At 47.0% G+C, this 16,251-nt stretch overlaps 1 protein-coding gene across 1 annotated transcript; it reads right to left on the reverse strand.

Moving 5' to 3' along the window:
• Nucleotides 1-2,636: 2,636 nt before the first annotated feature.
• LOC107322867 (perilipin-3-like) lies at nucleotides 2,637-5,684 on the reverse strand. Its single transcript, XM_015881394.3, has 6 exons — nucleotides 5,220-5,684; nucleotides 4,541-4,617; nucleotides 4,137-4,395; nucleotides 3,768-3,964; nucleotides 3,504-3,635; nucleotides 2,637-3,389 (listed from the first exon to the last, which is right to left on the reverse strand). The coding sequence occupies exons 1-6, from the start codon at nucleotides 5,413-5,415 to the stop codon at nucleotides 3,072-3,074; spliced, it is 1,179 nt and encodes a 392-aa protein (XP_015736880.3). The 5' UTR covers nucleotides 5,416-5,684; the 3' UTR covers nucleotides 2,637-3,071.
• Nucleotides 5,685-16,251: the final 10,567 nt, after the last annotated feature.

Raw genomic sequence — 16,251 nt, forward strand, 5'->3', positions numbered from 1 at the left:
TGCTATCCGTAGGAAGGCAGAGGGAAGCAGAGCTGTCCAGCTTTAAGCCTCACCAAGAGCTGCCAAAAGAGGCCCCAGGAAGGAGCCTAGAGATGGAGGAAGAGCTGAGTGCTGACTTCTGCTAAGATCTCAGGCAGAAAAGCAGCCACATGCTGCATGTGGTCGCTCTAAAAGCAGCTCTGTCCTTTTTCAACTGCTCCTGTACCCACCTTGAGCAGGGCAGCACCCAACTCAGGGTGCTCCAGGTTTCTCCTCTCCCCAGCTCCAACAAAGCAAGCTAAGGAGATGCAATGGGAGAGAGGGAGGACAAGTGAGGTGTAGCTGGAAAGCGCAGGGCAAGAAACCAAGCTACAAAATACAGTCCCTGCCCACATCATGCAGCAACAAAGCTGCTTGGAAAACCCTCCACCAGCAGTTCCCCTTGTCAGGAAGGGGTCACAGCAGCATGTTAATTAATGCCTCCTAACTCAACCTGGGGGAGATGTCAGCTTTATGGAGGGATGCCCAAGGCAGCCTTCACCCAACACCAGCACATTTGCTGACCTGGAAGTCAGGCATCAAACAATGAACAGAAGGGACTGAATAAAAAGAGGCACAAGTGCATGAATGGGAGTGGAGAATTAAATAATTAATGCTTCAGCAAACTCGCAAAGGAGGTGGCATCTAGCAAAAGGAGAGCAAGGGGCAAGTGGCCCTGTGATTGCACTGCAAATTCAAATCAGCCTGCAACTGAGCTGTCACATGTGTCCACATCCTAAGCAGGCATGAACAGCAGTAGGGGAGGGTAAGACATAATTACTTGGGCTATAATTACCTGAATCAAGGAATATCACATCATTCCCAAAGGCTACTGAGTGTCAGAAAAGACATCAAGGCATGTCTTCCCTGCCAAGGTGTCTGTCTAGGCTTGTCAGATTACTCACATTTCTTACTTCAATCCAAAGTGATTAAAAGTAAGCAGAGAAACTGGTCTGGACACAAATGAGAATGATCTGGTTACTCTCAGAGCTCAGAAGAGTTTAATTTCAACCACTTACAGGAAATCCATTCATTTCTGTGCTACCCAGCAGTCACAGGACCTCAAAACACAGCCAGAGGAACTCCCACCATTCATAGAAACCTTTAGCTAATAGAAACTACAATTACAGAACTCCAGAATAAGTCACAAGTTGGTTTTCCTCTTTAGACCTTGAATTTAGTATATTTAAGACGTGCCTGAGAGATGTTTTTCTGGAACCTGCTGGAGGGAAGGAGCTGCTCTACACAGCAGATGGATGCTGACATTCGCAGCCCCAAGCAGCCTAGTGGCCAATAGCTTCCCCTTATGAACCAAAATACATGGAGGCAACTCTTCAAGAGAACATCTGAGTGATTTGCCTCCTTCTCCCACTGCACACCATGTTCCTGAGGCAAGAGCTGCCCATAGTGACTGAAGGAAGTGGATTTAAGCAATAAGCAAGACTACATGCCAGTAATCCATAAGCAGAACATGCATGATTTGCTAGGGAAACACTAAATTTATATATCTGATCTGCTGCACCGATAAATTAACATCGAGTATAAAAGTCACTTTCCTCCAGGTAAGTTTAGCACCAGGGTGGTTTGAGACAGCTTTGATACCAAAGGAGACAACATACAATGTACTCCCTATGAAGCACCAGGGCTAGCTCTTCATACTACCTGCAACCAGCACCCCACTTCCCTCCCTACAAGTGTAGCTGTAACTCCATTACACAGGCATTACAGCATACCTTTCCTAGAGCTCTTCACCACAGAGAAACCAGAAAGCAGTAATCAAAGAACATGCATTGGAGAGATGATACCTGCAGTTCATCTCTGATCACAGCAATAGTTGTGCCTGTCAGTTTAGAAGGGCTTACCCTTCTGCTTTCAATGTGAACCAATTGCTAGTTAAGGAGCACAGAATGGAGAGTACAAAAAGAAGCAGGGCTTTCTGTTCCAGGGGCTTTTGGAAGATCAACCTCAATGACATTATTGCCCAGCAAGTCTGAAAGCAGTGTGGTGTTCACCCTCTTTGAATGGGTCACATACGGTGTGTGCAAAGAGCTCAACTGAAGCATCTCTTGCCAGGACAGGTCAGAACTGACAGGACCAGCACCATTAAGGTTCTGACTGCTCACCCTATGGACTGGCCACCTGGATATCCATGTCTGAGAAGCCACTGATAACTTGTCAACTGATGTCCATCTGAGAAGTCACTGCAACCCACTATCCTGCGACAGGCTGGGATATGTTCACCACATAGCAGCAGATCAAAGGGTTTAAACTCAACTACTCCATGCCCACTATGGCCAAGACAGCCACCAATCACCACAGGACTCTCTTTTTAAAAGCAACATATCTACAAGCACCATTCCTAGTCATTACCCATAGTATGCATACCAAGAACTTACCATCATCAGGGTGTTTTAGGAATCCTCCTGCACCTGTCTCTATCAACTATGTAGTGTCCCCAGTTAACATCTAGCAAGATGAAGCCACCATAAGGACAAGTGTACCTGATCTAGAGGTATCTCTTGGTTCTTTAAAGAATAAGTAAATAAATCCAGGTCATCAACCTGGAAGAGCAGTCAGAAAGGGTGAACACTCTTGCAGGGTCAGAAATACAGTATGAGTTTCTGCATGCAATAGTTTTATTTTAAGTAGGGTACCCAGTACAAGCAGCTTCTAGGAGGAATTCCTAAAATCACATACCATATAAAGATACAATTATTGCTTTGGATATTGGCACCATCTGGATACACTGATGGAGACATACCACAATCAGCTTCCAAGGGAGGTGGGAGCATTGAAGACCTTTAGATCTATACTTCCAGCCTTGGGCACCACACAGTGAAACTGCTAATTCCACCACCTCCCTTTGAAGCTGCTGCAGACTTACTCACTAGTATCCAAAAAAAGCATCCAAGATGTGTCAATGCCACTTTCAGCTAAAAAGTCGAGTATGTAAGGCCAAGACCAACCACCAGGCAACTCATGCCAGTCAGACCTGTGGAGCTTCAATATCCTCATCAACTTGTGTCTGCATCCTTCTCCTTCAAGGCTTCTGCCTAGTCCATAGGGGAGAATGGTCCCACCAGCCAGGAGAGAGGCCTGTTGTCTGACAGGTAGTCCAGCAGCTTCTCCATGTATACATAAATCACAACCAGTCTCGGCTGGCTCTGCTCCAAGACAGTGCTGGACAAGTCATGGAGGGAATTTGCTGCCAAGAAAGAAGCATGAAGTTCCTCTATGGTCTTAAAAGAGTGTTTCAACTTTCTCCGAAGGCTTGAGGGAAGGCCCTGGATTGCAGCCACAACTTTAGAGGAGGTGATTTGCAGCTGTTGTGTGATGCTACGTGCCAGGAGCAGGGCCAGAGACTCCATCTCCTAAGAGGAGACATAAAGATGATGGGAAGTATTACTACAAGAAAAAGAATGAATTAAGGAAAAAGACCTCAAGGAGATGCCCAGAACCCTTTGCTTTCCTTCCTGGGTAGATACCTCTGGCTTTGCAGAGCTTCTATCCTCACTCTCTTCAGGAAGCTTCCTAGTCCAGTCCAGCCACATCTGGCACAGCTGCTCTTCCAACTTCTCCTGAAGCTTTTTATCAAATCCTTGCCTGAACACCTCAATCTAAGGAAGAAAAGATGCCAAGACAGGTCAGCTGATAATCAACACAGGTGCTCATCAAAGCAGTGAAGATGAGGCCAAGCCAAACTTTTGGTCAATTCTTGCCCTCTAGCAGGAAAACCGAGCTCTACCTACCAGATCAATGATGCTGTTAAGCTGTCCAAGGGCCTCCCTCATGTCCTGCCAGACCTGCTTAATTTTATACTTTGAGTGCAGGTAGGCAAACTGGAGAAGATCACCAGAGAGAGACCCCAGCCGCACAAAATACCTCCTCTTCTGCTGCTGCTGCTCCAAAGACATGTCTGCACCCTTCCCAGAGGCTGCAAGTTTAGCTGAGGAAAGAGACAGTAAATAATGGTTCTTACCAAGCAGAGCTAAGACATGTTAGAAGCCAGGTGGCCTCCCACATGGCACTTCACACCAGCCCCAGTCCATATCAGCAGAGCAAGGAATGGGGCCAACTGTCCCCCAATTTATTATCCCATTACAAACATAGTTCCTGACCTAATTCTTCATTTTCCAAGGGGAGAGAGTCATCTTCTCCTATTATCTCCAGCACAGCTTCTGCTCTGCTTACAGCCACCTGGCCCACTCTAAAGTCCTTAACCATCCCCACGCTGCTGGTCACTGCAGATCTGGCAGCCTCCACACCACTGTGAAGGGCCTCCCTGGTTGCATCTACCACCTCTGCCACTCTGCTGCTCGCAACATCCTTTGCATCAGCCACTGTGGATAACACCAGCTCTTTTGTTTCAGAAATAACCTGTAGAAGAGAAATGTCAGGTAGGAGATGGGGTCATATAGCACACTGTGCGTTATCTGCTCCCTTTGCACAGCTTTAGCCTCAGCACCTCGCTACGCAGGCACTCCAGAACTTCAATCCACTATATCTTACACCAAGCACCCACCTGCTGCTCCTCTTCCTTCATCTCTGGGGAGCTCTTGGCAGCTTCTTCCTTGTCAGGCATAGCAGAGGCCATTATAGCTGCAATGCAAGCAGCACAATGGTTTAAGAAACTAGACCAAGCAGCTGGAAAACATCCTGAGAGGACCCCCTTCAGGGAGGATGCTTCCTCCTGATGTGACTAGGAGATATACTTTAACCCCCATTATGAAATTAAGGTCAGACCCTTAAATGGGTCCCCTCCCCTTACAAGGCAGAAGGATCTGAGCAGTTTGCAAGCAACCTAGTATTCAGGTTTCACCTTATTTACATCAAGGAAATAAGGACAGAGTCTTTTCTCACTCTGACCTCTCATCAGAGAGCTGATATTGATAGCAAGCACTACATTTAGGAGAGGTACCTGGTGCCTCCTTCCTCCTCACCAAGGCTTATAAAAGCTCTGGTATGAGAGGAGAGAGTAAGGGCAAGCACTCAAAGCTCTGCTCTATTGCCATGAGCACACCCCAGTCCTACCTAGCTTCTCACTTCAACTAACCTTTCACCAGGATCACACACATACAAGGAAACCCACTAATTTCACTCTGATTCAATTAGGTTCAATACATTGCTATTCCAAACCACACCCTCACAAAACAATCATTGCCTTACCATCAGAAAGCTTCCCCTCCTAGATAGCACAGTACCTTTTCTCTTTTGATGGAGACAAGCAGATACCCAGCAACAAAGAACCACACAGCCCACAATGCTGCTAGCACAGCTTCCTGCCTTTTTATAGCAGATGGAGAAGTGGTCTGGGGAGGGACCCTGAGTGACTGACAGCTCTTGCCCCTTGCCTATGAGAGGTGGGAAGGGGCAGTTGGGGATCCAGCTGTGGCTCATTAATTACTCTGTAATCAGGCAGGTGAGTCTGGCACTCTGCAAACTCCTTTCAGAGGCTCCTGCAAAGGAAGAGAAGCAACACTGGCAGAGCCTGTGCAACCCTTGAGATCTTGCATGAGTTCACAGGCACAGACTGAAAATGTCAGTTTGTCCTTATAGAATGATAGAAAATCAAACATCCTGAATTGGCAGGAACCTGCAGGAGCCAGTCCTGGTGCTGGAAGCCAACCTCGGTGATGTGGATGCTGTCTCCGCAGTCATGTTTGCCGTGATGCAGTTTCTACCCCTGCACACCACACTGATGGGAACTGGAGTAAACACAGCCCAGCACAGCTGTACACCACTGCTGTGTGCTGCTGGTTACAAGCCATGGCTCCTTTCAATGGGAACAAAGCAGGGCTCCTGTAGCCAGAACCAGGTAAAGACAGAGGCAGAACATTACACACAGAACAGTGGGGAGAAGGAAAAGCAACACCAGGCAGGAAAACAGACTTCAGCCAGTGCATTATAAAAACGAAACAGCTTCCCTGGTCAATCCAGGTAAAGTTGAGTTCAACAGAGATAAAAGCATATCCTTCCTATTGAGCTGGTTAAAAATGAAATAGAGATTTCTGTAGCTTTTCTCCTACATCTGTAAGGTCTAAAAGGGAATCCAGGTGGCCCTTAGCTTGTCTTGGGACTACCCACACCACATTGCTTTAGCACCACTGGGTATATAGTACCATGACACCTATTTTTGCATGAAGGTAGCAGCACTACTGGGTTTCATCAGAATATCTGCAGGAAAAGAACTTACAGATGCCCAGGACACTGATTTGGTTGCTTCTGTTTGGGAGTGATGTTTATAGACGTGTAATAGCAGAGTGTTTTGTTCCCATTAATATATACCATTAATTACTGCCATTAATAAGCTGTAAGACTTGAGGTCTTTTAAGGATCCCTTCACTTCCACCTAACCCTGCCAGAGGTGCCACCTCCCTCTGTAGCCCTGGCTGCATGTGTCTCTATATCACTTACCTACAGATCTCCTTACATCTCTGGATGATGAAGATTATTAGAAATTAACTGCTGTGATGTTGGACCCTAAGAACCATAGATACTAATTTTACACTAAATACAGGGCATTATAACTGTGTTTCCTCTAGTTGATGTGTTGACTCAGTGTTAGAAAAAGGAAAAGAAGGAGCAGTGTTTGAGCCATTTGCCTTACAGTCTGTTTTTGTTTTTCACTTTCTGTTTTGGACTGACACAGTGGTGTCATAAGTGTATCATCTGCCTGCACAAAGACATGCAGGGCTCCCACCACTCACCTCCTCATGCCCTCAGTCATAGGTACCCTGTGTGCAGCAGTGGCTTTAAACCAACAGGGTAGTCCAGGCTGGGTTTTATGGTGCTGAGCTGACGAGTCAGTTGAGTAGATCCTGCACTTGACAGAACTGACTTTATGGCTTAAGATGATCAGGCTCATAATGAAGCTAATTCCCTCATGTATGAACAGAAAGGCCTTTGATGTCTTGAGCTGTTCATGCAGCCTTCTCTGCCTGGAGTGGGCACCAGATCAGGTTGCCTAGTGCCCCTTCCAGCCTGATCTTGAACACCTCTGGGGATGGGGCATCCAAAGACAGGGCAAAAAATGGATGCTGCCTCTGCTTCCAATTGATCCCCAAAAGATGAGCAACCCAAGAGCCTTCAGAGGGCCCCAGACTACCTGTGGAGGAGGGATGCTGTCCCACGCCCACAGGGGAGGTGAACGATGGATCCTGTAGCCCTGCAGAAAACAAAAGAAAGCATTAATGTTTCTGCACCCAAGCTGAGCTTGTGCTGCCATGCAGTAGAAAGTCAAGCAGTTGGACTCCGTTTGGCTTCTGTTGGAGGAGTGAAGCACTGATTATAGAGAGGCAGGTGCATCAACTCAACTCAGTCCCAAAACTCCTGCAGAAAACCCTTCAAAACCAAACTGACTTCCAAGAAACTGCTCCTGTCCCCTCTTACACTCTCTCTTTACTATTAAACTCAACCAGAAAACAAGCTGTTTTGCTAAGCCCTTTAATAAAATGCTTCTACGGAGGCAGAAAGCAGCAAGCAATTTCATGTTACACATCTGCTGTTGGTAAGGCTGAAAGGCATGTCCACATGTTCTGTGTCACAGGCTGAACAGAGTCTCTCTGCTTGGAAACTGCTGCTCAGATCCTATGCAGCATTGGCTGAGGCTTTCACTACAAAGATATAGTGAGGGTGAAAGCTGCCTGAGTGCTGCAGAGTTTAGCATAATTGCTGTGCAGCCAGGTTCCAGCAGCTGGGTAGTTATGATGGTAACTGCCCCCCACTGCCTTGGCCAAAGCTGCAGTGCACCTGTGTCTGTACGAAAGATGAGCAGTCAGAATCAGGAACAAGAGGGGGACAAGAGGAAGCTGGCAGGATGGACATTGGCTGTGCCTTTTGCTCACGGACAGCAGAACGAATGCAGAGCAACTTGGAGAGCTGATGGTGGTGAACTGGAGAACTCTTTGCTGCTTGACCCTGATGGTCAAGGGAGAAATCTGTGGTTATCTTTGTATCTGTTGTCATCTTCATGGAAATAAACAGGAGGCATTACTTTTGAAACATCCAATAGCATTTGCACAGGTTACAAAGGAATCCAGCCAGCCAGCACCATTTTCCAAGCCCCTGGCTCTGTTTCCCTCCAGGAGGAGGCATGCTGTGTATCTGATGCAGGGACGTGCTTCTGCTGATGCTCAATTCAAGCACACGAGCAGAGCTGTCAGGAGGACAGGCTGGACTCCTCTGCCCATCAAATCTCAGTCCTTCTGCAGGAACCTGTGTGAGCTGCCACCATCCCTTGTAACTAGACTGGGATTGCCAGGCAAGGCTGGGACTCAGTGCAGTTCCGTGCTGAGGTAGGCAATGGGGTTACCTATAGGAGACCACACCAGTACTCTAGCACCATCCTCAGCTTGGAGACTAGCACTCATCTAACTGTGCTCGGTTTCAATATTGGAAATAGATCTGGAGGACTCGTGAGATATGTGTGCTCACAGGGGGGTTATTGCTCTTCTGAGATGTAAAGCAGGAGGTCTGGACACATGAAAAAGATGCATTGTGCTGGCTTAAGTCACTTGGGCCCAGTATTTGAACACCCAGTGAACTGTCAGAAACACCCTTCATTCCCTGTGTAAGGAAACTGAAGCTTGAAATACATACAGAGCACAAAAGAGCCGGCACTGGCAGCAGATGTTAAAAATCACTGCTTTAGGCCATCTCCTGAGCAGCTTGTTAGATGTTTTATAAGTGTCCTTCTCGGCTCTAGAAGAAATAATGCTACAAATGATTGTGTCAAATACAAAATAATCTCACAGCCCTTTTTTTTCCTCTGTGAGTTTCTTGCTTTCAGTAAATCATGGGCCCTTCTATGCAGCTGAAGGAATCCAAAGCCCAGAGTGCAGCCAGTTTGGCTGGGGGGAAAAAAAAGCACTAAGAGGGAAAGCACAGCACCAGGGACATCTTTTTTCTGCATTAGTTCCAGCCAATATCTTGTTTGCCTTAGCAAGTCAGGCACTTGCTGAGCTGTGATACCTTTTCATTAGCACAGCTGAGCGCTCCCTGCCATCCCAGGAGGAGGTGTTAGACATAAGCACGGGGAGGCATAATAAGGGAATCAGCACATGCCTGTATGATTCACTGCTCTGCAAAGTGGTCTGATGGGCCCCAGGAGAGCTGGGGGAGCAGCGTGACTCTGCCAGGGTGGGGTGTGAGGCCATCACGATGGCAATGGAAACGATGGCAAGATATTCCTTTGAGCTGAGAGGTGATTTGCACACATGGGTTAGCAGTGAGCTGGGGGAGCTAACAAACACCTTCAGGTGGCCCCATGCTCAGGATGATTGTCCTTATGGGCAGAACCATAACTGAAAGATCCACCAGAAGCTTTCTTGCTGGTGGCTGGCAATGGCATAGATGAAGCAGGGCAGAAAAGACACAGCTTTACGTCTCACAACAGATCCTGGCTGAGCTTTGTCTTAGATTTATACACCCCTTAAGGCTCTCCATCTCCACCCGATCCTCTGGTGCCTGCTGGGCTTTGAGCTCACGCAGTGATCTCTTTCTCTGTGGGGATACTTACGCTACATTTCTCATCTTCAGCTGCCTATTTTTTTCCACACCTTGTGGGAATGTAATTACCTTTGAAACCTCTTCCCTGCGATGGAAGATCTGATTGAAATTTAGCCAATGGATTCAGAAACTATTGTGTAGGGATAATTTAAAAACCCAAGGAGGCAGTTAGTCTGCGATGTGAACTAATCCACAATCCATTTGAGTTTAATTTATCCATAGCACTTAACATTTATTTTTTTCTTATATGTTAAGTGATATAATTTTGAGCAATTTAATTCCAGATCTGCACGCCTCCCCTTATTCCTTTTTGCTGCCTGAGGTGCCCGGCAGCACCTGGAGCTGCTCCCCTAATTCCTACCAGGGACCCCATGGTGAGCAAAGCACGGCCTCCATCCATGATCTTTTCAGTGCATCTGCAGAGGCAGAAAATGCAATTAAAATGAGAAAGGTTTAGGTCTTATCTTGCTGATTTGAGTCACATTAGTTGTGATAATCCCCCACAGGACCCCTGGTCACTCCAGACACAGTGGTGGGCAGAAGCCCATCCTTCCCATCTACCCATTACAGGATACAGAGTGGGAGCCTCCAGTAACTTCAGGCTGAAATTAATACAGATTCCTAGCTGAGGTCATCTGATGTTATCGGCCATCCCGGATATTCTCCTTTTCAGAAAGCACCAGACCTTTAGTGTCCTGTTTCAAATTGCCTTCCTACTGCCCCATTGACTGTTCCCAAACAGATGTCTGTTTTCCTGCATAGCATGGCTTCAGGCTTTCAAGAGAGAGTGATGATGCAATATACAGTCCTCAAGGTCTGGAAACTTCATTTCAGAGAGGAGTATCTGTGTCATACTTCTTGGCAGGAAGGCTGCAGGGCAGGTGTTATAAACCATAGATGCTTTCCGAACGGAGGTTGTCCACAGTCAGTTGAATTGTAGCTGCCAAACACAAATGCTGAGGCTTTGGACTATCACAGAGCACTTGCCACCGGTTGGGTGCAGTTGGTAGATTAATTTCACTTGTGGTTTGATTTGCAGTTTAATGACATCAAGGTTAGAACGGATTACAGCCATCTCATTTGGGCTCCAGCTTTAACTGCAGCGCAGGGTGCTGCTCCCTGTGTTTCACAAGCATTTTAGGCATATCACTGGTATGCAAACAGCAGCCTATGGACTGTCCCAGTTATTCTGCCTTTGAGTTTCAGAACTGGGGGCCTCGGGGGCAAATTGTTTTTGCAAATAAACATCCAGCATTATGTGGCTACGTGCTGCCAGGCAATCAGGATTGCTCATAGAAGTACGCATATTGTGGGATGACACCAATGCAATCAAAGGCAACTTGACTGTAACATCTACATACTGTTTTCCAGCTTTCTTTTTTAATTGTTATTATAGTTTGGGATGTTAATTGTAAAGATGTTAGGGGAGAAAACGTGTCTCTTAGGGCCATGGTGACAAATTGAACATGAGGCAGCAGTGTGCACTTGCAGCTTGGATGGCCAATGGTATCTTGGCTTCCATCAGGAGAGGGGTGGGCAGCAGGGCAAGGGAGGTGATTGTGCCCCTCGGTTCTGCCCTCTTGAGGCCCCAACATTGCATCCAAGTCTGGGGCCCCAACACAGGAAGGATGTGGAGCTATTGGAGGGGGGCCAGAGGAGGGCTATGAGGGTGATCCAAGGGCTGGAGCAGCTCTGCTACAAAGACAGGCTGAAGGAACTGGAGTGGTTGCAACCCATCCCATGCAATCCTTAGTGCTCAGAGCTCCAGTGGTGCACCAGGGCTGGGAGCTCTTCTCCCTTCATCCAAAGGATTGCTCTTTCTTGGGGAAGTTTTCTGCTCACAGCTTGTCAGTGTTGGATCTGACCGTGTGCTCTCAAGTAGCCTTTGTTTGCATTATTATCTGGAGCAGCACGCTGTGACTGTCCTACTTTGCTCCTCATAAAAATAGCACCGATTTCAGGTTTGATCTCTTTCCAACCACAGAGATAATTGTGAGCTGTTTGCATCCAGGACCTTCCTCGCTGGTTCTTACCGCTAATTTAAAATGATTCTTTTCCAGCTTTTATTTTTACTTTACGGGGTCACTGGAATTGGTGGCAGAGCTTGATATACCTGTCAAAATACTTCTTTTCACCGACAGAACATTTTGTATTGCATGTTAGTGTATTTTAATACGTCTCCCATTCTCTTACCCGTTCTTTAAAGCAGTTTGGAGGATACACATATCAAATCTTTTCTTGTGCAGCCTTTTGTGAAAGCCTCTTCATAATTTGCTTCTTTTTCTTCCTTTTGAAATCAGATTTCTTTCAGGTAGGATCAGATCGGAAATCACCTGTTACATTCCTCACACGTTTCATTTCTGAATTCAGGCATTGCTTTTTGTGCTGGTTGTTTTTCTGTTGGCTTTTGTGCTTTCTCTCTACTCGTAATATGAATTCCGATGTTGTGTCAGAGGATCTGATTTCTGTCACCTTTATTGTCTGCTTTGTGCGATCTGTTCTGTTGGTTCCTCCCTACCAGCTTTCTAACTGAATTTCTTTAATTCCCAGATGATGTGCTTTTCTCCAAGTACCGTTGTCACGGTAGGAAAGTGGAAGAAATATTATAGACTGCATGTTACTTTGCCAGCCTAATGAGACAGAAACAAATGGTGCAGAGTGAGAGAGGCCACACAGCTCCTGGTAAATAGAATGGGTTCCTGCATTGGCTGCTGTGACCCCCTGAAAGGGGAGGTGAATGCCAGTGCAGGTGGCACACAGCTCAGGAGGAGCTCAAGGTAATTAACAACACCAAGCTGTGGATCCAGCCAAGCCAGCATGGGGATGTAAATTAGCACTTGCTTCGGAAAGCAGATCTCATCCAGGAGAAGCAGACTGACTTCCACCAGCTTGCTATACACCAAATCCAAGCACTGTTAACACAGTAACTGAAGGGTTAATTAACTAATTAACAAGCAGCATGGAAAAAACACACCCAGCTTCTGAGGAAGGCTGGAATTAGTTGTGCTCAGCTGTTGCTGTTTATGTTTCTCCTACTCTGCTTGTTTATTCAGTGTCTTATGTTCCCTTTTTTTTCCCCCATGTACTTCTCCATGCCACTGCACAGCCCAGCTGGACTTCAGATAGCAGCCAAGGTTGCATGCTCTCACAAGCCATTTCTGCTCTACTATTTAATACACGAGACTTGTATCAATAAAGTTGAGGTCTAGCGAAGAGTTATGGCCATCATACACCCAGCCCAAAGCAAGAAGAGAGATACTGCTGCAAATACCTGCACCCAGGGCAGGGTGGGAAGCAAGCAGAAAGTCACGAGGTATTGGAAATAGAACTGACCTCACCACCATCTCCCCAGAGCCTCCCTGGCTGAAGAGCTGCTCATTTGAAATGATTCAAAGCTCTGGTTGTAGGAAGGGGGGAAACCCCATGGGCCCAACTGTAAAACGCAGTAGCAATACGACCTTTTACAAGCAATATGTTTTCTGTGCAAGGAAACCAAACTGGCCATGAAGAAATTGTTCCCCCAAGAGCAGGAACATCATGAGGTCCACGAAGCGCTGCTACCAGGTAATGCTTGCTATTGATCAGGAACAGTTTAGGTCCATTTCTTACTTTTTCATCTACGGGCATGTTTTAATAGCCTTATAACTCATCAGCTGGGGTTGTCACAAAGAAGGAAATTGCAGGAACCTGTAAGACAGAGAGATCTACCGAAGGATGTCACCTGTAGGTACACAGTGAGCCCAGCCTTGTCCTTCATGAGGTTGGGGTTCTGCCCTGGTGCAAACACCCCCCTGTGCTGCTGGTGCCCCAGTTCAGGGCCAGGTGCTGCTCCATCTCAAGCAGTTGCTGTTGGCAGCACTGGGAGCATCTCTGCCCCTCCCAGGCCCTGAGCATGGATGGACTCCAGCTCTTCCATATTCTGTGGGATGAAGTGGGATGTCTTCTCAAAATGAACCCAAGTACCTGCTCAAGAATGTTTCAGGTTATTTAGAAATCCAGCACAAGAGAGCATCACCTGCCAAGAGAGTTTTGAATGCTGCTTAGTGTAAAGGAGAGATCAAAAACAGGCAGAGCTTCAGCTTGCAAAGGGATAACAAAGAGCTGAAGAGGAAGGAGATGGGCTCATCTTGAGGTGGGTGAGGAATGAGGCAGGTGGTAGATGGAACCACCGGCAATGGGACAGCAAAGGGTAGAGTCCAGTGGGCTGCAGAAGACCAGGATGGAACAGAGAAGGAGGGGGAGGAATAAATAGGCAGATATCCTATCTCAGTGTCTGCTGAGATTAAAGAAAAAGGTGTGACTCATTTGCTTCGAAGTGAATTTTAGGCTCGTTGTTTTTCTTCTGTTGCACATCTGTTGCCTCATTTCATTAATTATAAGTAATAAGATGCTATTAATGAGGTGTGGAGGTGTGGCACGTGTCCCAGTCTAGACAAACATCTCTGAAATGCATTTCTCCAGGTGTCATAATCTGTGTTAATGATCTGTGTCCATCTAAGGGAGCTCTCAGGTCAACAGCCCCAAAATACCCGTGGTTTTCTTGTCCCATCTCTGTGCCTCACCCTGCTTAGTGGCATGATTTATTGAGAGACAGCTGGCACGTGGCCCTGGCCATGCTCTGAGCTACAGCAGTACCCAGAAAAACAAATATAAGCTGAAAATGGATTTGCTGGAGGAGAAAGAAGCTGGTCCATAAGTTACAAAGACAGGCTGCTCTGCAAGGCTGGAGCTCTGCAGCTAGGGGAAATATTGCAGGAGGGAGGAGTGTGGTTGTTCAGTTTTGTGTTTCATGCACCCCGCAGTGCTCGGTGTGTGTTTGCAGAGGGTGCTGGCACAGTGCAAGTGTTGGTTGAAACCTGCAAAGCTGGGCAGCTCTACCCAGTGACAGCTGTCCATCTGTCGTGAGAGGGAGCATGAGGGAAGGAGTTGTTTGTATGGCAAATCCTGGCATTCCTTGCACAGGATTGGGTTGCCTGGCTGTATTATGAAGATAATCATAGTACCAAAGCCATGCTGTTGGCTGCAAGCTCTCACAGCCGCTCATCAGGCTGTGTGTGGGCAGGTATCACTTTGCATAGGAGGGCGCTCTCCTGGCAAGAAGCAGTTTGAGCACAGGGGGAAAGGAAAGCCACCTTAATTTGCAGCCATTCTGCAAGCCACTTAGCCACAACTCACCACTGCTGCAGCTGCCAGTTGCTCTTGTCTCTGTATTTCAGATGAGGTAGCACGGGTTGTGAGCAGCTCAGAGACCTGTAGACATCCTGCAGGAGCTCCTCAGCTTCTTGTTGCAATGAAGCACCTTTGGAGGTTTGTCTATGATTTCCAAATCTACCCCTCACAATGTGCATCATTTGGCTTATTACCTCTCTGTGGCCTCCTCAGGGTTCTCCTCAATGGTCCCTACAGCTTGGATGGATACCCCCTGGATCTGCAGAGCTTATATCCCCCTGGGAAAGCTGCTGGCATCATGACAGCCCTTAGCACCATGCTCAGCTGTGTTCCACACTGACAGGGAAATGAGATGCTGAGTGATTTCTCTGCGGTCTGGTTTACAGCAGAGAGAAATGGTTCTCTCAAAGCTGCTCCGCTTCATTAGTGACTTAGAGAAGAGGGGAGAAAAAGAGAAAGTTGCCTTGAGGTTGGGGATTAAGATTCTGTTTTGCTTAATCCCTCTTGAAAAGCAGAGCAGCAGCGTTCTGACATAGGATGCACACAGTGGGATGGGACACTGAGAGCACCCTGGATCTGCCAGATCCTCTGCAAAGCCACTGAGTAGAAGAGCGTGGAACTGCTTTGTCAGCCATCCTAATTCTTCTCATGCACTCCCAGAACGAAATAAGTTAAAGATCATGTAGATTAGCTTCCTTAATTGAAATAACAACTGTGTGAATTTGCACCTTTGCTGTGCACAGACCTGTGTTTAGACTGACAGAACATCTGGCTGTGTGTTTGAAAGAAGAGAGGTCTGCAAGTGCAGGGGGGGGGGGATGAGAAGCAAAGTTTGGTCCAGGTGGAAGCAGGGAAATGGCTTTGTTGGGCAGTGTGATGAGCAGCTATCCCCAGGATGAAATACTGAAAGTCAGAGATCAGCTGCTCCTCTTCTATTGCACATCTCAGTGTGGAACAAGAAGGGAGAGCTGGCCTGTTTGTCTGCTTATCTGCTGCCATTCTGGAAGCTCATGGAGCTGGGCAGCTGCCAGAGACATAAATTCTTTATGCTATAGTTTAAAACCTCCAGTCATCTGCACAATTTACATCTTTGCCTCTCTGGGCTCCAGGGTCCTGCTTGCTCCTGTCCTTGATAGAAGTTCTGGCAGAACAGTGCTGGGATGATGGAGACCTTGCAGTCAATTTCTCCATGTCTGTGGATGGTTGTGCCCCATTTTCCTTTGCTGTAATAAAAGATTGCTAATTGTTTATGCCCAATGTGCTCTCATGTTTACGTTACTGTTTTGCCACATGGCTCCTGAAATAAGCTGGCTGTAAAACAAATCCTCCTACAGCAACCCTGTGCAGCTTCCTTGGGTGGCTGGTTCAGCATGCTCGTGTCTCCTGCTCCCTGCATGCACACACTATTGATTAGCACTTAATTACAAAGCCAGTGTTTGTTCTGAGCACAGGGAGGATGTTTAAGAAGGAAATCTCTTGGGAAGGAGCTTTTTAAAAGAGTTTTAAATGGGTTTGAGGACAGATATCTGAACAGATTGGTCCATAAAAGTGGATCTT

This window comes from Coturnix japonica, chromosome 19 (assembly GCF_054131305.1).
Source record: "Coturnix japonica strain WE chromosome 19, WE-NBRP24, whole genome shotgun sequence".
NCBI classification, from domain to species: domain Eukaryota; kingdom Metazoa; phylum Chordata; class Aves; order Galliformes; family Phasianidae; genus Coturnix; species Coturnix japonica.